Below are 24,353 nucleotides of genomic sequence, written 5' to 3' on the forward strand. Positions count from 1 at the left end.
AATAATTTTGCAAGGCACTGTATGTGCCCAGGTCAAATTTCATGAATCTGTTTTACATCCACTTTAAGTAAAAACCTCCTCCTGTGCTCTTGCATGCTCACTCCACCAGATCTGTATGCCTTTACTGCCCCATTTGACACCAAACCTGTGTAGCCCAATCACATAAGGCTGCCACCCGATCTTATACTGGTTTCATACCTTACCAAAGTTTTACCAGGTGGAGTTCAGCACTCTGAACTTTTTTTTTTTTTTTTTTTTTTACCCCTGCTGTTTGGGCCTGCTGTCAGTTTTGTTTGTGTAGTTGTTACCCACCCTTTGCATTCATTGCTTTAGAACATTCCATGGTGTATGAATAATGTTGCCTGTGTCCTGTACTGTACAATTAAGATTTGAGGAATTTTGACTTGTCTGTAAATTTCATATCCTGGAGTACAGTACAGGACACAAGCCACCCTCCCACCATTTCCTTGGTTTACACTGCATTGCTTGCAACAAAAATGAGGACTGGCGGGGGGGGTAGCGTTTAAAAAGCTTGCCAGTGTCCAAACACCTGAAGTTATGCACCTTTAACCTACAGAGTATGAGTATGTTGTCAGTGTCCATGTACTTTAAGACATGACATTCATGGAATTTACAGGTACGTAAAAAAAAATTTTTTTTATGTAGTATTATCCTTCTTAGTATGGGTTAGATGAAGATCAGATCACATTTTTGACCTTTCATGTAGAAAATTCTAATGGTTCATCAACTTCCTTTGTTTTAGAAGATGGAAACTTTAGAATAGTTATACTCATTCATTCTTCAAGCATATCTAAGCCGATTTTTTTTTTTTTTTCTGGCACATTGCGCTCTTGATTAACCATGGAGACCACTGTCACTAGGACTAAAAGTGAAGGAAAATCTAAAATTTAGAGTTGCCACCAGAACAGGAACAAAGCAGAAACTCTCCAACTGGTATACCTGTTCTGGTGACATTTCTGTATCTTGAAAATATTTCCTTTTCCTGTTGCGCCTACAGGACAGGCACTGAAGGCAGGTCTTCCCAGTCGGGCAGGCATTGTAGAACCAAAACATTACATGGTTTTTATTTTTTACCTTTCCTTCCACTATGCAAATAGAATTGCCTTTGGGTATACTTTTACCTTCTGCATGAGTTGGTGCCCTTAACAGAAGCACTTGGATTGAAAGTTCAAACTTTACTGGATCCAAGTAGGGAATCCAGGATGAGAGTCCTAGAATCTCAACTTTCAAAAACAAGCCACCAGTGATCTGATATTTCAATATTTGCTGTAAACTAACACAACTCTGCCTGCATTTCTGAACAAATTTGATTTCCTTTTTGTATTAACAATTTTCTTTTGCCTCATGTTACAGGAATTGATCAATATGACCGTGACAGTATAATCAATGACTTTAAAAATGGTGTATGCAAGCTACTGGTGGCCACCTCTGTGGCAGCTCGAGGACTGGATGTGAAACAATTAATTTTGGTGATTAACTATTCATGCCCAAATCATTATGAGGATTATGTGCACAGAGCAGGACGTACAGGACGAGCTGGCAATAAGGTCAGAGAGTACAAATGTAACACATCTAAACAATTTTGTAATGCTGGGCCTACATTAAGTGTAATTTTCAAGCAGTGTTGGCATATTTAGAAAAGAGAGAATTTATCTTTTACTTTGAACATACCTTGCATGAAGTTGCGTTGTTTGGGAATGATGGTACCGTGATTGCTTTAAGGATGTACAGTCTTCATTGTCTGCTTTAATCTTGACCCTATAAAACATGTCTTATGGTATTTAAAGGTACAGATTCAGTCATATTTGAAAGCCAAGTCTTGTAGAGCAGCCTTTCTCAACCTTTTCAACAGAAGAACCTTTTACATTTTCCAGTCTCGGGGAACCCCTGCTAAAAGTGATTATAACTCTTGATACATTAGTGTGATGATCAATGGATGCTCCATAAACTTGTCATCCTTTGGAAGAATTACCCCTGTACAGATAGCTAAAAAGATCACTGATGTCTCTGTGAACTTATCTGAGAGACAGAAATTTCTCAAGGAATCCCTAGAAACCTCTGGATGGATCTTGGGGTTAAGTGGAATCCTGGATAAAAAACACTACCAAAGAGCCTTCTTAAAATAGAACTTGTCTGCATGTATCACTTCTGTCAGATCACAGGGTGTTCATTCATTATAAGCACATCTTTCCACATCTGAAACTGCTGGTTATAGTAAGATAAAGCCTAATATTATCGAACATTTTTTTTTCCAAATCTGCATACCACAGTTTCAGCTGGAATTACTTGTATTTCAAGTCCTGATCACCATGTGGTTTAAAGTTGCGGTTTCACTATTTTACACTGCAAACCTGTTTTTATAGGTGTTTTTTTTTTTTTTTTGCATGTTAAATTTATTTGAGCCTTAAAATGCATTCATGGTCAAACTCATGTGTACATTACGTGTACTTTTCTAAAATGCTTTCCAATTTGTCTCCATGCTGAAGTTATTAGCGAGGTGGGGGGTCTCCTTTTAGAATGCATCTCTTCTTTTCCTTTTTAAAATAAAAGTAAGCCTTGAAAGGCACTGGATTTCTTTCAGGCACTGCTGTAGTGCAGCAGCCACCCCAGAATATTAGTAATCTAGTGATCTTGGGAGCTCATTTTGGTTACCTTTTTGTGATGCTGAAGAAAATTTCCCAGTTATGGTTTATTTGCAGACTCCTTGCTGCTATTTTTATACAAAAAGCCTTGTGCAGCCAAACTTAAATAATGATTATTTTACAGCCTCTGAAAGTCTTTAATCTAGTGATGCAGGAAACATTTACTAAAGCATTCATTGTGTTGAGAATGGTGTGGTAATGTACCAGTTGATTAGAGATTACATATGCAGTTAAGTAGGTTTTTTAACTTTAGCACAGATTAAAGCGGAGGTCCACCCTAAAATGGACCTCCGCTCATCGGAACCCCCCCCCCCCTCCGGCGCCACAATTGGCACCTTTCAGGGGGGAGGGGGGTGCAGTTACCTGGATAATCCAGGTAACTGCGCCCACTTCCGGGATAGCTGTCTGCGGAAAGGGACGTAGATTACGCCCCTTTCCGCAACTGCCCGCCCCTTTGCGCAAGTGCCCCGCTGCCTGCTGGGAAACACACAGTTCCCAGAGGCAGCGGAGACCATCCGGATTGCGCCGCGCGGCTCGCGCATGCGCAGTAGGGAACCGGGAAATGAAGCCGAAAGGCTCCATTTCCTGATTCCCATACCCAAGATGGCGGCGGCAGGACCCGACAGACGACCTAGCGATCGGCTTCGGGTGCCGACATCGCGGGCGCACTGGACAGGTAAGTGTCACTATTTTAAAAGTCATCAGCTGCAGTATTTGTAGCTGCTGGCTTTTAAAAAAAAAAAAAAAAAACGCGGAGTCCCGGTGGACTCCCGCTTTAAGTATTATCATTCTTCAGGTGTAATCATGTCCTTCAGTTCATTGTGTTGCTCATCACTAAGGTGAACGATCTTTGAACATCCCAAATGTTTAAACTTCCTGTGTCCCTCAGCAGGTGTATTGCTTTCCTACTAAACTGAGTAGGTTGGGTTATACCCTAGGCAGGATCTACAGTTTTCTTTTCAGTGTCCGGTTCTCCCGTAGGCAGCAGTATATAACCTAAAGGTTTAGAACTGCGTATCTCAATGGACTCCAAGAAAAGTAACTTTACAGTTGGTAATAATATATATATATATATATATATATATATATAATTTTTTTTGTTCTGTTTTTTATATGCAGGTTCACTTAAAAAATAATAATTACAATTCGTTATTGAATGAAACCATCCCAGTTTGACTTGTGTATTATAATTAGTGTCATATTTGGTATGTTTTTTTAAATGTTCTCACTAGAACATTCTCAGTGAATGTCCAACTGTTATTTTCTAGGGATTTGCCTTTACATTCATTACAGAAGATCAGGCTCGTTATGCAGGGGATATAATCAAGGCTTTGGAACTTTCAGGAAATGCTGTTCCTCCTGAACTGGAAAAGCTTTGGTCAGAATTCAAAGAACAGCAGAAGGCGGTATGTGTGGTGTTTGTTTTTTGTTTGTTTTGTTTTTTGTTTTTACATTAAAAATTTTATTAGTACTGTTTGTGTGATATAATTTTGTTCCAATCTCAGCCTTTCTTTGCGACTGAATACACTGCGTAAGCCAAGAAAGTCATGTAAAACAAACCCAAACTTTGTGTGTTCTAATCAGTAAAACTTTAAAGGTGCAGAGGATCTGCACCCACCAGTCCCATGTGTTTTTTTTCACCCCCTTACCTTATCTGTGGATTTCAGATGCTTATCCATGCAGCAGATTCCAGAGATGTCATGCTGAGATCCCCTCATGCCTGGCCATAGCTCTGTCCCGCTCTGCCTTGTTCTCTGACATCAGGAGGCCTGATGGGTAGTGTGGCGACTGGCGTGCATAGGGAGGCATGGTAAATTGTTATAAAAATGAAAAAACCATGCATGCGTACAGAGGAAGGAAGGAGGGGGTGAGATAGAGGGAAGCTGCAAAATGGGGTCTAAGTTCCCTTTAAAGTAAACTTATTCCATACTGTATATACAAAGTACAAGACTGCTTTTACCTTTTTTTTTTTTTTTTTTTTTTTCTTTTTTTTTTTTTTTTTCTTTGACCATCTGACTCTGTTTAGTTATGACAGGAACATGACTTCATTACTCAAACCTGTCAACAGTGACACTGTAATCTGAGGCTCAATCAGTGGCCAGTAGTGACGCTGTGGGAATGGCCATTAGTGGCAATTTACTGTGAATTTAAGAAAATTCAGTCCTTCGTTATAGAAATGGTCAGAGAAGAGACATATTTGGCTTATACAATACTAAAAAAAGTCAGTTTGGATAGCTGAAGCCTAAAGGCCTTTGAACATTTGGGGGATGAATTTTAGAATTAAGTTTGGCCCTGTTCACACCTGAGTGAAATGAAGAGTGGTTTGAAGAGTTTTAATGCTCCACACTAGAATTTTCATTACATTCAATGTTGCTTGGTTGCACTTGAGCATAATGTTCACACCAAGTTTTTTTCAAAGACCATTGTTTTTTCTTTATCGTACATCATGAAACACAGTACCTTAAAGCGTAGGTTCGCACAACCTCTGCATTTCTGAACCCTCCCCCGCTCCGGTGTCACATTTGGCACCTTTCAGGGGGGAGGGGGGTGCAGATACCCGTCTAAGGCAGGTATTTGTACCCACTTCCCACGGGAGTCTATGCCACTTCCTGTCCCACCACGTTGTCTGCTGGGACACACACGGGGCCCAGAGACAACACGGACCATTCTCATTGCGCTGCGTGACTCGCGCATGCACAGTAGGGAACCCGGGAAGTAAAGCCACCATGCTTCACTTCCTGATTCCCTCACCAAGAATGGGGCCGGCAGCAGCCGAGTGATTGCTCAGCTTCAGCTGCCGACATCCCTGGACTCCAGGAAAGGTAAGTGTCCATTTATTAAGTCAGCAGCTGCAGTATTTATAGCTGCTGGCTTTTAATAAAAAAATTAGGTGGATTCCCTCTTTAATTAATGAGTTATGGGCCACCTTCAGATGTTGACACTGGTATACCCCATCAAGAAAGTTCACTCCCAATGTAACCCCTCCTCCTTCCAGGAGCACATCAGTTTTTTCGCCATTGTCTAAGGTGTTGGTCACGACTGAAGATGTGCTCTGAGGAGCTCCAGGAGGGATCCATGCTGGATTTAAAAACCTCCACAACCAGATTCATCCACGTCACTGTGGCCACAGGAGGGTACCCTGGCCTCGCATAGAAGAACAAGGTTTTTCCTGTAACGCTTCTCTTTGAAGGCTGGACCCTAGGAACCCAGGACACTTTGGTCTTGCTACATTACTTAAGGTTGCCCTGAGGGGTGCTATACAGGTCCAAAAGAGTGGAACTCCTATTAAAAGGGACCCGGTCTTTGAAGGTTTAACTACTCTGCCTGCCATGATGGGTGAAGTTTGGATCTGTCTGTTTTCAGCAGATCCTGCAGCGAGGCTAACGTAAGGGAAAAAGCTTAGGAACTGTGAAAGGTCCACCTATGCTTTTCTTACATATATTAACACTTGTATGCCTCAAAAATCTCCACTCAAAGGGCGTATATTACACATACCTTGGTACATTGCTTCCCAGCAGCTCTGTGTCCTGCCTGTAACAGCATGAGTGGTCCCAGTAGTTAATGGTCTCCTTTTCTGATGGAACTAAGTGGGGGGACAGCAGTAGTTTTTAAATTTAAAGTTCCTCTACAAACAAGTTACATATATCCCTCCCTCCTCTTACACACACACACACACACACACACACACACACACACACACACACACACACACACACCCGGAGAGGTCCGGTGGCAGCTTCACACATACTGTTCGTATATATTAAACTTACCTTTATGTGACCTGTCCAGTAAGGGATTGTTGGGACAGCCAGCGCCAGTTCTTGTACTCAGACAGTACACTCGCCGTTCTGGTAAAGCCAGACGGTGCTCGCAGCCTCCTCCTTCAGTTTTGCGTGTGCGAGGACTAGATTGGTTGTAAAAAGGAGGGGGCGGGCATAGAGGGGCGTGGTCTAGCTAATAGCCGGCGCCGTGTGCAGGTCGTGTCCTCGTGGAGCACACGCTGAGGGGCGGAACGCTGCCAAAAGCCAGATCAGGTTCTCCTGAGGCTTTTTAAAAGATTGGACGTTCACTTATCAAACACTAAGAGCCATCCCTGCAGGAGAGGAAGTCTGACACACTAGAGGACACAGGAGCACTGGGTCACGTGAGGGGTGTATAAGGCATTTCCAGTACAGGAACCAGAAAGCACAATTGTTGTAAAGCACCAAAGCTGATCTTTATGGTAGCATTGTTTTTCTAAACTGTTGCTCAACAAGTGATTTTCCTAAGTGCCTCTGGTTTTGTGCTTTGCACTATGACTTCCAGAACTACCACTAAGGTGCCAAAGATTCCACCCCCACGCGCTTTGGAACTCCAGTCGTGCCTCCACATTGTCATCCTCTCTGGAGATACCAGAAATGGTAAGCCAGGGTGAGTCATTGGAACCTGCTGGTGGTACAACTGCTTCTGATTCAGCCTCAAAATCCAAGGTACAAATCCTTACGGAGATGGTTCGCTCCACTTTCAGGCTACCCCTAACAGAGTCAGCTGAAAGTCCGATTTCTTCCTTGGGTTCTTTGAAACCTTCACAGCCTATGTATGCGTTTCCTGTCCATGCATTACTAGAGAAGCTTATGCCGAATGGGATCATCCGGATAAGCATTTTCTCCCTCCAAAGAGATTCTCAGTTCTCTATCCCATGGAGGAAAAATTCACCAAAAGATGGAAAGTTCCAGCAGTTGACACTGCGATTTCCAGTGTGAATAAAGCCCCATACACACGATCAGATTTTCTGCTGATTTTTGTCTTCAGATTTACCAAAACCATGTAGTGTATGCTTAAAGATCCAACAGATAAAAAGTTGGAATTCCTGTTAATCCTCTTTTTTTTTTCCTTGGCAGGGCTGTTATTCTACCTGCAGTTGTCGCAATATGCATCTGTCAGTCCTTAAAGGAACAGAGATGGTTCCTGCCTCTTTCAAGCTACCTCTAGCGCGTTCAGCTGATCTGTTTCTTCATAGGTTCCTTAAAACCTTCACTGCCTTTTTCATGCATTTCCTGTACATGTGCAGATCCACACAGAAATTCAACATATCCTTTCTAGATCTAAAATAATCTAAATCCGTTCCTGAAGATCTGCTCCTTTTTGTGAAGTCGATCAGGTCAGTAGTTTCTATCCTACAAGGAGGAAACCTTCTAGTGTCTATCAGGATCAGGGATGCATATCTGCGTGTTCATATACTGTATTTCCTGCTCCCCAAAGGTTTCTGTGGTTCGAAGTAGAACAGCAGCATTTCAGTTTGTGGTCTTGCCCTTCAGGCCAGCTACAGCACCTCGAGTGTTCACAAAGGTGTTAGCTCCACCTTTAGCCAGGTTTAGGGCTCAAGACATAAACAGTTTTGGCTACCTAGAGGATCTATGCTAATAGATCAACCAGTGTTCGGAGTAAGGTGTACGCATTACAACTAGTTACCTGGCAAAGTCTGTGTTGCATTCTCAACTTAGTGAAGCCTTCCTTAAAACCGCTAAAAAAGCTGGAGTATTTGGGTCTGATCATAAATACAGTCCAGAAAAAAGGGTCTTCTTGCCAAAAAACCTCCATAAGAGAGTTGGTACAGATGGTCAGGTCAAAAGGAGATCCCTCCATTCGCTTTTGTATGAGGTTGTTAGAAAGGATGGTGGCTTCATTCAAAGCGGTTCTCTTGCCCAGTTCCATTCGAGACTGTTGCAAAACAGTGTTCTATCTGCTAACAAGTCTATCCTAGCTTTGGACTTGCCAATGCGGCTGTCCCCATGGATGTCCCAAAGCCTCAATTGGTTCCTAACCAGAGGCTGCTGAAAAGAAAATCCATCAGACAACTTATCTGGAAAGTGGTAACGACAGATGCCAGCCTTTCAGGCTTTGGAGCAGTACTAAAGACAACTGTCCAAGGACAGTGGTCAAGAACCGGAAGAGCCTTGCCCATCAACATCCTAGAGATTCGGGTGGTGCGTCTGGCTCTAAAGACCTGGACTTCCAGGTTAATGGATTGTCCTGTCAGGATCCAATGCGTCAATGCCACGGCTGTGGCCTATATCAATTACCAAGGGCGCACCAAGAGTCTCAGCACAGAGAGAGGTGAACTATATTCTAACTTGAGCAGAAAGAAATCTTCTGTGCCTATCAGCAGTCTTCATTCCGGAAATAGATAATTGGCAGGCGATCTACTTAAATCGCCAGCACTTATTCCCAGGAATGATTTCTTCACCCCGACATATTTTCGGGCCGTTTGTCAAAGATGGGGGACTCCGGATGTAGATCTTCTAGCATCCAGTTTAACAAAGTCTATAACAAAGTATCCATTTGCATGTAGATCAGATGCGTTGGTGACACCATGGATCAGTTTTCACTGATCTATGCATTTCCCCCTATTCAATTGCTGCCTCAACTTCTTTGCAGGATAAAGCTGGAAAGAAAACCGGTAATTCTGGCCGCACCAGCATGGCCCAGAAGGTCATGGTATGCATAAATCATAAAGATGGCAATGGAGGATCCATGGTCCCTTCCACTAAGGCCAGACCTGTTCTCACAGGGGCCGACATTCCATCCTACTTTACGAACGCTAAATTTCATGGCCTGGTGATTGAAACCCACATTCTGAAGAAATGTGGGCTTTCCAGGTTGGTTATCTCTGATTAATGCACGGGAACCAGCTTCCAGAACTATACATTATAGAGTCTGGAAGGCTTAGGTTTCCTGGTGTGAATCCAAGGGTTAGCAGCCTCGAATATATATCATAGGCAGAGTTCTTGCCTTTCTACAATTAGGCGTAGAGATGAAGTTGGCCTGGAGTACTATTAAGGGCCAAGTCTCAGCCTTATCGATTTTTAAAACCGCGTTCTTAGCCTGGGGTTTTATGCAAGGGGTGATGCGTATTAATCCGCCAGTTAAATCACCTTTAAGCCTCACAAAAACAGCCATTTGACCCGATACAGCATATTCCCTTAGTCCTTCTGACAAGTAAGCTGGTATTTTTGGTTGCTATATCCTCAGCAAGGAGGGTTTCAGAAATGGCTATTCTTTCTTATAAAGGGCCATATTTGATTATTCATCAGGACAGAGTGGTGTTTATGCACTCTTCCAGGCTTTTTGTCAAGTGGTTTCAGTTTTTCACCTGAACTAAGATATTGTCCTGCCATCGTTCTTTTCAAAAACCATGTTCCAGGGAAGAAAGGTCACTACATTGTCTTGATGTGGTGAAAGCATTGAAAATCTATTTAAAGGCAACTGCTCAGATTCTTAAAACTGATGTCTTATTTATTCTGCCAGAGGGTCCTAAGAGAACAGGTAGCATTGAAATCCACTGTTGCTAAGTGGATTCGACAAGTTATAATTCTTTTTTTTTTTTTTTTTAACTTTTCTTTATTTGACATATTTCAATATAACAGACCAAGTTACAGCATCAGTATAAATTTTACAATTGTGTTTCCTTATACCGCTAATACGTCCTTTCCTCATTTTCCTATTTATTTTGATTGATCCATACAAAACATCTTTTTTAAATTTTTTAATTTTTTCTTTTCTTTCTTACCACTATCATATATACTTCCTAACCATCCTTTAGACTCTAGTATTTACAAACATATACGCACACACAGGGTGACAAATTATTTCCATAGTGAGTTCTATAACTCAAGCTGACAAAGGAGAAGATTGCTTCTGCCCACATCTTATTTCATTACAACTATTTTTTTTGTTGTAAAATTTACAAGTTATAATTCTAACTTCATGGCTTAGATCCATGGCTTAGATCTGTAAGGCCGCAACTTAGTCTTCAGTGAATATATTCACAAAAATGTTATCAGGTGAATGTAAGGAGGTATGAGGATATCGTCTTTGGGAACAGTGTACTGCAGGCAGCAGTATAAGTCCTCAAGTCTGTGGGTTGTTAATCCCTCCCCCATGATGGATTTTACAGGTATGCTGTAATAAAAAATCATATTATTTTGGCCCCAATACTGTTCAACAGGAACTCCTGAAATGTTTTTTTTTTTTTCCCTTTCATTTTTTTACTTGGTAAACAGCTGGTTACTAACAAGTAACAAACAAGTGGTTCTAAAGTCAGAAGGTTTTTTTTTTTTTTTCTTGCATTATGTACTAGTTACCTGAGCCCGATCTTGCAATGTTCCAGAGAGCTCTCTTGGCTCTTTCCCTCATAGGCTTAGAGACAGCAAGGGGAGGTTTGGGAGGAGCCAGGAGAGCTGGCGGGGGACTCGACAAGAGGAGGATCTGAGATTGCTGTGTACAAAACCATTGCACAGAGCAGAAATAGTCTTAATTGTGTGCAATATTACCCGTACAAACGTTCCAAAAACAGAAAAATTTGTAAATACTGTTTGACAGCCCATCATTTTAGAGCTGAACCGAAATAATGGCCCATAATTGTTTTTTTTCTTGTTTTTTTTTTTGTCTTTATCGTGCTTGGGGACTGTGTTTGCGCGTGCTAAGAAGGCCAAATTGCCAAGATCTCTTTGAACCTGTGGACTTTGACTTTGGGAATGTGCACCCCAGCAAGTGTAACTGCATAAAGGCTGGATCAACACTGTTTCCTTGCAATCCTACATTAATGTTGATTTACATTAATTAGCTTAACACACATTGCAGTAAGGCAGTTTATTCATTTTGAAGTTCCACTTTAAGACCTCCTCAACATTTTGCACTTTTTTTTTATTTTTGGCAGGGGGTAGTAGGTACCTGGTTTTGACAGATACCCGCTCTAACTTCGCCTAGGTGATCCGAGTGAAAGTTACCATTTTTGTAGCTGCTGACTTTTAATTTGCATTAACACAACTGGAGTGCCTTTTAAATTATATTAATTCACCTATTTATTTTAATTTTTTTGTTCAAACTTTTTTATTATTATTAGAAAAGATCACGGTATACAACAGGAGAATAATCATAATCAAAAATAGAGTACATCTCACAGTACAATTAGCGTATATCATGTGCAATAATGGGAAAACGTTTTAAGTTTAAGCATTGCTCGTTATTACGGAGCAAAGTAAGGTAGTTTTGGCTACTATAAAGACAATGTCAGGTGACAAAGTGAAAAAACCTAAAGTCAATAAAAATATAAAGCATAAATTTATCATCAGTGTGTCAGAGGAATATAGACCATAAGCAAGAGTTGGGCTATAATCCTTATTCTTGTTATAGATGTTTTGTGTGTAATATATATATATATATATATATATATATATATATATATATATATATATATATATATATAATATAATAATTATTTATCGAATGAAGAGAGAAGCAAAGAGGATAGAGGAAAACCATAAGCAGGAGAAGTGAGGGAAAGAATGTAGAGGAAGAGAGGTAGCAAAGAAACGTAACAGAAAGGTGTCGGCGGAATCACGTGGCCACCCAATGGGTATAAGCAAATTTGTATCGAAGTCTGCAGGAAGGAAGTTATCGGCCCAGGGTGTCCAGGTTTTGTGATGCTGGGGGATTCAATCTAAGATCATTGCCTCTATTTTGCTATGAATCATAGCTTGAGTTACCCTATTTTTTGTTTCTGCTATATGGAGTTTCGGGGTTTTCCAGGCTCTGGCTATTGTTTTTTTCACAGCCGTAAATAATTGGAGAAGGACGAATTTTGGCTCTAGTGTAATCTCCTTGTATATAATTTAGGAGAGCCATGGAGGGAACAGGGGTTAAGTTATCCTGGAGTAAGGTGAAAAATATTTGGAATACTGTCGTCCAGAATTGTTGCACAATCGGGCATGATCACCAGATGTGGGCATGGGTACCCCTCTCCCCACAGCCTTGGAAACATACATATGGATAAGAAGGTAGGAATTTTGAGATCCTTGGGACAAGGTACCACCGCATGAGAACCTTGTGGTAGCACTGGAGGCTATGTTTTGAGTAGAAGATTTTGTATTGGCCCAAATATTGGACCAGTCATCTAGTGCTAATTGTAGGTCTTTGGACCACTGTGCAGCATAGAGGGGTAGGCCAGCTGGTAGGGGTTGTGAGGGTGTTATAGATGTGTGATATGATACCTGGGGAATGGGGATCTGAGATGCAGATATTTTCATAGAAGGTGAGACTGTCAGGGAAGAACTGGAACCAGTCATTGTTCTGACAAAATTAGCTATTTGGAGGTTGCGGAAAGGTTCAGTGGGGGGTAATTTAGCTTTAGTTTGGAGGTCTGGGAATGTTTTAAGGGTGGTGTCAGTGGTGAGGTCACATATTCTTTGCAGTCCAGCCTGGGACCAAAGTCGAAAGGAACCAGGTTCAGTAAAGGCTGGATAGAAGAGTGGGTGGTCTATGAAGGAAAGTAGTGGAGTATGTGGAGACCAGTTGTAAGGGGCCCCGTAGCCTATCCCACAGTTTCAGTGAGTGACGTGTGATCAACCACACTAATTTAGATACTGTTAGAGGAGAGAGATCTATTGCCTCCAGGCTGACCCATATTAGAATTTCAGAGGATGCATGTAGTAAGGTGATCTGGGCCAGCTGAGCAGCATGGTAGTATCGGGCAAAATTAGGGATACCCAGGCCACCTGTTTACAGTTTATTATGAAGGAGAATTGATCTAAGTACCCTAGGTTTTGTTGGCCCCCATATATATTTGAATACCTGAGTTTGGATGATACAGTTAAAATAGGAAGGGACAGTAATCCGGAGGACCCTGGCTGTAAAAGCTTAGGGAGTAGAGACATTTTGACAGCCGCAACCCGTCCTAACCAGGAGACAGAGTGGTCTCCATGCGTCTAATAAAGAGGACAAGTGAGTCAGCATGAGAAGGTAATTTGCTTGGTAGAGAGAAGCTGGGTCACTTGTTAGCTTTATACCTAGGTACGGTAAGGTGGTTGTGGACCAAATAAAGGGGAAGTAATTTTGTAGGTGAGCAAATTCAAACATGTGCAAATTTATCTCAAGTCTGAATAAGATTTGGGAGAGGTTACAAAGAGGAGTGCATCATCTGCAAATTGATTTTATGGGAGGTCGATACTGTCTCCAATACTTTTATGTCTGGGTTTATCCTAATCAGGGCTGCTAAGGGTTCAACTGCTAAGGCAAAAATTGAGGGAGAAAGAGGGCATCCCTGTCTTGTCCCTCTTTCTATTAGGAAACAATCGGAGCGGAAACCAGAGTATTTAATGTAGGCTTGTGGTTGGTTATATAGGGAGTTCACCCACTGCAGGAAATGCAGGCCAAAGCCCCACCAACCGAGAATAAAATTTAGATAGGGTCAGGGTACCATGTCGAATGCTTTCCTAATATCTAGAGATAATAGGTGCATTGGAATGTTGCGGGTTCTAGCAGTATGCTGGAGTAATATAGCACGTCGAATGTTATCACTGGCTTGCCGTCGGGGTATAAAACCCACCTGATCCTTATTTATTAGTCTTCCAATGAAGGGATTAAGACGTAATGCCATCATTTTGGCTAGGAGCTTGATATCCAAATTAAGTAGGGAAATGGGTCTGAAGTTGGACCAGAGGGAGTTATCCGTGTTAGGTTTGGGTAACATTGTTATCATAGCCTTCAACGTGTCTCGGCCAAAAAATTGTTTTGGAGTAAAGCATTGCAAGAATTGGATAGGAGTGGGGCTAACGTAGAAGCAAATTCCATAAAGTAAGTCACGGAGAGGCTGTCCGGGCCAGGTCTTTTGTGTGATTTTAAGGATTTTAATAGCTGAGATGACCTCTTCGGCCGTGATGGGCTCTTCCAGAGGCTCTCGATCAGAGTCCGTTAGAATGGGTACGTTTATGTCTCAAAACAATGTTTCAGCCGTGGAAGGGGGGGGGGGAAGGATTTAGCTTTGTACAAATCTTCTAATAGTTTGCAGAATTCGGTTAGGATCTTAACCGGATTACTGGTTTAGGTATGTCTATCAATCCGAAGTCTGGGGATATCGTTCTGTTCTGAATGACGAAGGCACATGGCCAGGAAGGTATCTGGTTTATTGGCTTTTGTATATATGGTGTGGTCAGATCTGCAGATAACCTTATCAGGCGATTCAGCCAACAGCCGATCTAACTCCGCTTTGGACTTTTCCAAGGCTATTCTATGGGGTTCAGTTGGGGAGGACTGGAATTGAAGGAAATATTGGTGGCAATCTTGTTCTAATTTGGTTAATTGGAGTTTTTTTGGCCTGTTTCAAATGGGTAGATACTGAGATGCACGTACCCCTGATAACTGGCTTGTGAGCCTCCCAGAGAAGAATAGGGGAGATACCAGGGGTGGAGATGTGTTGTAGGTAATACTTTAAGGCAACTTTGATGTCAAGACAATATGACTGGTTAGTGAGGTGAGCTTCATTAATGCACCAGGTGCGGTCTTTGGATTGTGGGATCAGTGAAGAGACCGTGGTCGGTACTGCACAGTAGTCCAACCAGGAGATAGGTTGGATAGTAGAGTTAAGTAGTATTGGGAAGTATGCAACCAAAAGAAAGATATGATTTGATCCTGGAGAAAGATCTATGAGGGTATGAGTAAAACGTGTAGTTTTTCCTTGTCTGATTACATTCGCGCCAAGTGTCGAGCAGTGAGGCTTGTTGAAGTAGTTTCTGAAATCTTATGGAGGGAGTGTACTGTTAAGAAGCATATGGGGACTTATCTAGATGGGGCTGTAACACAAGATTGGAGTCGCCACACAAAATCAGTGTGCCTTTACAATGGGTTTGCAGGACTTGGCGTAGATGTGAGAAGAAAGGATTTGGGTGGTTATTCGAGGCATAGTAGGAGACTAGGGTTGTTTCTGTATCCTGGAGTAGGCCTACCAGAATAATATAGCGCCCTTCCAGGTCTTTAATTTCCAATGTTACTTTAAAGGGATCCCCTTTTTTTTTTTTTTTATATCGCAGGACACATTGTATGTATGTGGATCTGGCAAGGTGCATTGGAGTGCCAATCAGAATTAATGGCAACACACTACATTCCGCTTAATGATGGTGTGCACTGTAGTAAAATGCATCTTACCACGTTTTACTCCTCCAACACACGGGTCTGAATGGGTCCCGAAAGTGCAGTTAATTTTATTTTAAATGTTTTGTAAACTAATAAGGGGACTGAGGAGCCCTTATTATGTAAAGAAAGCTCACACACATACTTAAACGTATACCATCAATGAAAGATAACAGATAAAGGAAATATAACAAGAATGCTTAACTAAAGATTGGGTTTCATCATGTAGACCCCCTGCTTTTACGCAGGATGGCCAACTAAATTCAGGCAAATGCATGTTTTGCAAGCTCTGATGTGAGACTAACTTATTCCAGTTTGGGTAGTGGTATTTATACTTGCGTATAAGTAATAGACAACTCCTTTTGCAGTATGACCCCTCAATGACTCGGTCAGTTTACAATCACACATTCCTTTCACATGACTTAACAGTAACTAGACTTTGTCCTGTATAATCCTTAGCCAAGGTTTGGAGGCATGCTTAAAGCGGAGGGCCGGGTATAAAAAAAAAAAAAAGTCAGCAGCTGCAAACACTGCAGCTGCTGACTTAATAAACACACTCACCTGTCCAGGGCGCCCGCGATGTCGGCCGCCCGAGGCCGACCCGTCCCTCGGCTCTCGGGTCCCGGCGCCGCCATCCCTTGTAAGGGAAACAGGCAGCGGAGCCTTATGGCTTCACTGCCCGTTTCCTACTGCGCATGCGCGAGTCCCGCAGCGCTTTCTGAATGGGACGCGCTGTGTTCTGGAACACACAGTTCCCAGAACACAGCGCGACTCATTACCCAGAAGACGCCACGACGAAGACAGAAGACAGAATATCTCCGCGGAGGAGGAAGAGGAAGATTAGGAGAAAGTGCCTAGCAACAGGCATTTCTGGTAAGTAAAAAAAAAAATTTTTTTCATTTTTTTTTTTTTTAGATTTTTTGTAATTTTTAACATTTTTTTGTTTTTCAGGGTGGCCCTCCCCTTTAAATATTTGTTAGACCAGTATACTACTTTAACGAGTATGTAATATGCTATTTCCGTATCACTCCACCCCTGGCTCAAAAATATCACAGTAATGCCTCCAACTATACATAAAGGCAACATATTAGCATTGGAAGGAAAACACCTAATAATTGTATACAAAAATAATGTATTTTTTCACCCTCCTGGTTTGCATTAAATGGAAAATGGGGGATCTAAAGTGAATCTATCTAAAGTGTAAATACCTACTTTACTTCAAGCACTTGGGGAGGATTGAGGAAAACTAAACCTGGGAACTTATAGTGGGGATAATAATTTAAACCCCTGCATATTTTGTATGTTTGCCCACTTACAAAGAAATAGGCTATAATTTGTAAAATGCTAGAGAGCGTATTTTTTAAATGCTAGAGACAGAATATCAACCAAAAGTCCAAAAAAATATATAAAAATGTTATAAATAGTTTTAGTTCAGTGAGTAAAATAAGTATTTGAGGCCCCAAGCAAAACTTGTCTTAGTACTTGGTGGAGAAACCCTTATTGGCAAGCAGAGATGAGAGGTTTCTTGTAGTTGGTTACCAGATTTGCACACATCTCAGGAGGGATTTTGGGCCACTCTTTATAGATCTTCTCTAAATCCTTACATAGGAACTGCAGTCTGCTCACATAACTTGTAACATCATATTTTCCATTCTGAAGCTTCCCTCCAAGCATATTATTTTTATATATCTATACTGTGATTCTGTGCTGGCCAAATATGCTGCAGAAATCTCCCTCCACTAAGCCTGACTGCATTAATTTGAACTGTGGACAGCTGAAGCTGCTGCCTGTTCACTTCCTGGATTTTCACAGAGGCACACCTTCAGCTCTGTAGCCCTGCAGCTCTCATTGGCCCTCTTATGACTCACCCCCCCCCCCCCTTCCTGGCAAACTCACAAGAGCAAGCAAGTTGTGCATGATATCATAGGCCTAGGCTAATGACCAGACAAGTAACAGGAAGTGAGCTGTATAAGGTATTTACTGGCAGAAAAAAAATATATATTTTTCTATCCAAAGTTAAAATAACAAGGGCAGAAGATTTAATAGATGGAAAGATGAAACAAAATGACTAAAGATCCGCTTTAGTTTCTTGCTGTCCCTCGCCAGCTCAGTTTCAGCTCTCTCCATACATTTTCTATAGGATTTAGGCCCGGTGGTTGTATCGGGCCACTCCATGGCAGTGTTCTGGCAAAAAGGAGGTTCTCCTCCAGGATTTTCCAATACATGTCCCCGTCCATTGGCCCCTCAATGCAGCAAAGTCAGTCTGTACCTTTAGCAGAGAAATGGCCCCAAAGCATACTGTTTCCACCTCTGTGCTTGATTGTAGGGATGATGTTCTTCAGGTCATAGCATTTTTTTTTTTCAAACACAGGGAGTCAAGTTATTGCCAAAGAGCTCAATTTTGGCCTCATCTAACCACAGCACTTTCTCCCAATTCTCAATCATTTAAATGTTCATTGGCAAACTTCAGACAGGCGTGTACATGTGCCTTCTTGAGGAGGGGGCCCTACGGGTGCTGCAGGATTTCAGTCCATGGTGACATATTGCATTACCAATGGTTTGTTTGGTGACTCTGGCCCCAACTGCCTTGAGATCATTCACAAGCTCCTCCCATGGAGTTCTAGGCTGATCTTTCACTTTTTTCATGGTCATCCTTACCCCACGAGTCGAAGTCTCAGCCAAGTTTCTTGACGATGGTCTTGTAGCCCATTCCAGCCTTGTGCAGGTCTGCAATCTTATCCCTGGCGTCCTTTTGATAGCTCTTTGATCTTGCCCATGATCCTCAAGTTTCAATGAAAGAAACATTCTGTGGACAGGTTGTTAGGCATACCTTCTTAAATTGACAGGACTGATCTGTGTACCACAGGAGCACATACTGTAGCCAGTCTGTGGGAGTGAGAATTATCGTTGGTAAAGAATCAAATACTTATTTTACTCACTGAACTGCAACTCCATTTATAGCATTTGTATCATGTGTTTTTTCTAGATTTTTTGTTTGATAGTCTGTCTCTATGATTTAAAATACACCTATGACAAAAATTATAGACCCTTAAAATCTTTAGCGGCGCATCCTGCCCGACGTCATATGACTTCTAGTCAGGACAGTTTAGCCACTTTGCGCACGTCATTGTTATATGGCAGGCGGGAAGTGGTTAAAGTTTAGTGTGCCACTCGCAACTCATTTTCGAAACTTTAAAGTGTTTATATGTATGAAACACTCAAGTGCATATATCAAAATGATGCAAATCTTAAAATAAAAAATGTCCTCTAAGAAAATTCTTCAAACAAAAGTCCCTTAGGTGTGAAAACTTTTAAGTAAAAATTAACACTCAATGTGTTGACCGAATAAGAGTTATCTTCAAACAAAGAAGTGTCCATTTAAAAGCTCAAACAAAAATCCCCTATTTAGAGAGGATTATAAAAACACACCCGATGTTACAGAGGTCTCCAAATGTTCTAAGCAAAGGACCAGTTTACTGTCCTACTGACTCAACTTGGGTGCCGGATAGAGCAGAGGAGGAAAGTGAGAGTGAGGCGCAACCCCAATGAGGCAGCCACCCTATTCCATCACATTGTGGAGCTATTATCTCCCGGCCCACTTCCCACATCTCATCTGTCTGGGCCTTTTTTAGTACATGTACCGCCAATCGCACCGTTGCTATTTGAAAACGTTGGCTCAAGCGTGGCAAAAATACCAACCATTTTGGTACCACATGCTTGACAAGGCATTTAACCCCCCCACCACTCAGCCAGTTGGCAAGAGCACCTGAAAGCCACACAAAAAGGGCACAAATCTCCCTCTCCTCCTTACCTCGGTCTGTCCCTGCTATAATTCATGACCCAGGGTTGGAAGATCTGCTAAAGCAGGCCAGAATAATGTGTAGCCATTTTAGGCTGTCATACACAGGCAGTGCTCAGCTGGCTGAAATTCAGTGGGAATTCCACCTGCCAATAAACCTCCTGATTTGTGACATGTCCACCAGGTAGAACTTGACTTTGGCAATGCTGCAGTGGCTGCATATGCAGCAGAGGGCCGTCAAGGAGTACCTGTGGGAGTATGGCACAGCAACACACTCAGGCCGGCTTGACTTTTTTTTTTTCCCACGCCAGTGGCTGCTCATGGTGAGTCGTGACAATGCATGCATTAGTGACACAATCCCTGTTGTGTTCCTGCTGGAGCAGACACTGCATGGTATTATGGACAGGGCACTCATGGCGGAGCAGTGGGATGAAGAGGATGGCTTCCTTTCCTCTCAAGGCCCACTTTATTCAGACACCATCGTTCCAATGCCACAGAACACACAAGAGAGGAGAGAAGAGGAGGCATAATTAATTCTACAATTCATATAGAAACAGATACAGAGCTTCATGAAGGGACTTAAGATATTTATTAAGTTGGACCCCCCCCCCCCCCCCCAAAAAAAAGCAGCATACCCACTGAACAAAAATTTCAAACCGTTGATATCCCACTCGATCCATTGCATTTCACGATGGGATATGTGTTTTTTTTAAATTGCTCCCTTTCCAATTGGGTGTATATTTTTCAATGCCTACAACCTGCAAATGGGATGGATTCCTGTTGTGGCATTGATGAAAATGCTTAGCATTTTCATACTTCTGCATAGATTGTTGGTTGTTGCAAGCCTTTGCAGTAGTTTGGTAGCTGATGATCATTTTTCTAGTAAATAAGTGCATTAACTTGGCACCCTTTTTTATATTTACAAAAAAAAAAATTATTTTATAGCACTAGGCTAGTGTATAAAGAACTCCTGCAACACAATGATCTGAATACTGAACTGGAAAAAATGTATACAAAAATGCACTGTTCCTTTAATATCTCATAAACATTCTTAACTGTATAGATATACCAATATCTCAAGGTGCTCTCCAAGAATTAAAACCAAAGACCTCCTCAGAGGCAATGTAACACAAAGGGCAAGTGCCAAAAGAAATTCTCCGCATATGCAGTCATAGGATATAAAATGAAAAGTCCATCTTCATTTTATATTATGAATCTTCAGTAGTAAAGCACTCCTTCGCACTCTCGTAGACTTGAAAAAACATCTCAGGGATTAGACCACTCATCAAAACGCGTGTACCATGCAGAAAGGGACAAGCCTCATAATGTATACCAGTAAAATCACTTTATTCAAGACATAAAAATTACACTTACGAGAGAGCTGAAAATCATGAGCAGTATTGCAAGCCGGCCTCTGTGTTACCGGTCTTCCTGGGCCACGATGACTTCACATAAAAGCTGCACCCTATGCATTTCCCCCAAATTTGTGATTTCTGGGGGTTTTTGGGAAATGCATCGGGCAGAGCTTGCTTTTGACATCACAGCCCAGAAGACAGATGAAACGGGGTCCGGCTTGCTTGTTATCCCGGTCATGATTTTCGGCTTTCTCGTAAAAGTCATTTTTATGTCCTGAATAAAGGGATTTTACTGGTTTACACTGAGGCTTCTACCTTTCTGCATGGTACATGAGTATTCTAATCCCAGAGATGTTTTCGAATCTGAGAGTGCAGCAGGAGTTCTTTACTACTGAAGATTCTATTTTGGAATTGCTTGCAGGCCCATTTGATCTCTGTAATCAAGATCCATTTTATGTCTGGTAAGAGGTTGCCTTTTTCAACTTGAGCACATTTGAAGCACTGGAGCATTATAGTGATAATTGGTCCATGAGCCCTGAGCACCTTTTCTGGGACACATTTATTGGACTGTTTTCGCCAGTGCACCATTTATATACATGCCCTTTTATATTTGCCTACACTTTAACCACTTCAGCCCCCGGACCAATTTTCAGCCTAAGGTCCAGAGGTCTTTTTACAATTTCGCACTGCACTGCTTTAACTGGTATTTGCGCGGTCATACAATGTTGTACCCAAACGAAATTTGCGTCCTTTTCTTCCCACAAATAGAGCTTTTGATGGTATTTGATTGCCTCTTCGATTTTTATTTTTTGCGATATAAATGGAAAAAGACCGAAAATTTTGAGAAAAAAATATATTTTCGACTTTTTGTTATGAGAAAAATCCAATAAACTCAATTTTAGTCATACATTTAGGGCAAAATGTATTCAGCCACATGTCTTTAGTAAAAAAATGTCAATAAGCGTATATTTATCGGTTTGCGCAAAAGTTATAGCGTCTACAAACTAGAGTACATTTTCTGGAATTTACACAGCTTTTAATTTACGACTGCCTATCTCATTTCTTGAGGTGCTAAAATGGCAGGGCAGTACAACCCCCCCCCCCCCCCAAATGACCCCATTTTGGAAAGTAGACACCCCAAGGAAATTGCTCAGGGGCATGTTGAGCCCATTGAATATTTTTTTTTTTTGTCCCAAGTGATTGAATAATGACACAAAAAAAAAAAAAAAATTACAAAAAGTTGTCACTAAATGATATATTGCTCACACATGCCATAGTTATATTTGGAATTGCACCCCAAAATATATTCTGCTGCTTCTCCTGAGTACGAGGATACCACATATGTGGGACTTTTTGGGAGTCTAGCCACGTACGGCACCCCGAAAACCAATCACTGCCTTCAGGGTTTCTAAGGGTGCAAATTTTTGATTTCACTCCTCACTACCTATCACAGTTTCGAAGGCCATAAAATGCCAAAAGAGCACAACCCCCCCCCCCCCCCAAAATGACCCCATTTTGGAAAGTAGACACCCCAAGCTATTTACTGAAAGGCATGTTAAGTCCATGAAATATTTTATATTTTGCCACAAGTTGCAGGAATATTAAAAAAAAAAAATTTATGCACAAAGTTGTCACTAAATGATATATTGCTTACACATGCTATGGGCATAAGTCGAATTACACCCCCAAAATAAATTCTGCTGCTTCTCCCGAGTCCGGGGATACCACATGTAGGGGACTTTTTGGGAGCCTAGCCACATACGGGACCCCTGAAAACCAAGCACTGCCTTCCGGATTTAAATATAAAACGCTACCAAAAAAAACCTGTTAGTGATCGCAGGGATCCGGCCTGACTCTGCGATCGCTCCAGTTATGTGTTTAGTGTTTTGTAAGTGACAGTGATCAATCGATACTGCACTTGGGTGGGCTGGGCGGAGGGGCAAAACGCAGGTGCTAGCAGGTATCTGGGCTGATCCCGCTAACAATGCGTTTGTTTGGAACCCTAAACTGCTGGGGACGCTAGTATAGATCTGATCAGATATTGATCTGTTCAGATTCTATACCACTATGGGAGGTTTATGCTTTGCACGTGGGTGTTAGCGGTACTGGCACTAACCTAGCGCTGCCTGGGGCGACACAGACCCTGATCCTAAAACCTAATTGATATCACCCGCCGGGTGATCAGGGGGTTAAACCTTTATTGGGTAATAAATGGTGGGTGCCCTGATGCTATAAAAAGCAAACTAACCAGAGTCACCCGTAACACTTATACGGTGATCACTGCTGAAAGGGTTAACTAGGGGTAATCAGGGGGTTCAAATTTTTATTAGGTAGTATATGGGGGTCCCTGGCGCTATATAAAAAGCTGACGGGGAACCTAAATAACTAACTGGCTAACCAGCGTCACCAGTGACACTTATACTGTGATCGCTGGTGAAAGTGTTAACTAGGGGCAATCAGGGGGTTAAAACCATTATTGGGTAGTATATGGGGGTACCTAGCGCTATAAAAACCTGTCGGTGAACCTAAAAAAATAACTAGCTACTTAGCGGCACCAGTGACACTAATGCAGCGATCAGAAAAACGATCGCTTAGTGACATATACATATAGTATATCGGGGTACCTAGCGCTATAAAAACCTGGCGGTGAACCTAAAAAAATAACTAGCTACTTAGCGACACTAATGCAGCGATCAGAAAAACGATCGCTTAGTGACACTGGCAAAAGTGGATGAAAGGGTTAACTCTAGGGGCAATCAGGGGGTTAAACCTTTATTGGGGGGTGGTAGGGGGCTACCCTGGACCTAACACTAACTGCCCTGACAGTTTTTACTGATATGCAGTGATCAGTAAGTACATGATCACAGCAATCAGTGACACTGTGACTGGGACGGGGGGGTGATCGGGGGGGGGGGGGGGGGGTTTGTGTGCCTGTGTGTGCCTACATGTTAGTGTAGTGTTGGTGCACACTTTCACTTCTCTTCGTAGTCCGGTCAAAAAGACCGCCCCGAGGAGAATGACATCACTTCCTCCCTGCCTGTGTTTACTATACACAGTGGGAGGAAGCTTCTCATTCGCCAGGAGCGATCGAGAGGGGATGACCAGAAACCAACAGCCATCCCCTCATCCCGGATCGCTCCTGAAGCAAAACGAACTGCCACATCCAGAGGGAGGGGTCCGATCGGACCCCCCACCCGCTGGAAGGCAAGCACGTACATGCCATTGTGATGACGTACATTAGCATGCGGCGGTCCTTAAGTGGTTAAATCACAGCCGAACATATAGCACTGCTAATAAAAGATTGAAGGATATTAATTTGTGAAGATGATACTGTGTGGGGGAATGATCTCTGGTCAATCTGGTTGGTAATTATAATTTTGAGTGAAGAACAGTAGAAGGGCATAAAGTCACTGAATGTAAAGCAAAGTCAACAACCTATGGACTATTCAGTGGCACCATACCTCACCTTCCTCTGCATAGACACTCTGATCTTCCCAAGTGCCCACAAGTCTGTCTGACTATTCTAGTGGCATAGCAGTCTTCTGCTGTAACCTCCATTGTAAGAGGTCCTATTGGCTCATTGATACTACC

The 24,353-nt window shown here is 42.1% G+C and overlaps 1 protein-coding gene across 1 annotated transcript in view; it reads left to right on the forward strand.

Moving 5' to 3' along the window:
• DDX46 (DEAD-box helicase 46) overlaps positions 1-24,353 on the forward strand; it is a 416,812-nt gene that overhangs the window by 308,493 nt on the left and 83,966 nt on the right. Inside the window, exons 16-17 of the mRNA XM_077473955.1 lie at positions 1,375-1,568; positions 3,932-4,069. Of these exons, the coding sequence (XP_077330081.1) occupies positions 1,375-1,568; positions 3,932-4,069 (332 nt within the window). The remainder of the gene's footprint in view (positions 1-1,374; positions 1,569-3,931; positions 4,070-24,353) is intronic.

Source organism: Lithobates pipiens, unplaced genomic scaffold (assembly GCF_037356315.1).
Source record: "Lithobates pipiens isolate NorthernLeopardFrog02 unplaced genomic scaffold, aLitPip1_a1.2 Scaffold_8, whole genome shotgun sequence".
NCBI classification, from domain to species: Eukaryota; Metazoa; Chordata; class Amphibia; order Anura; family Ranidae; genus Lithobates; species Lithobates pipiens.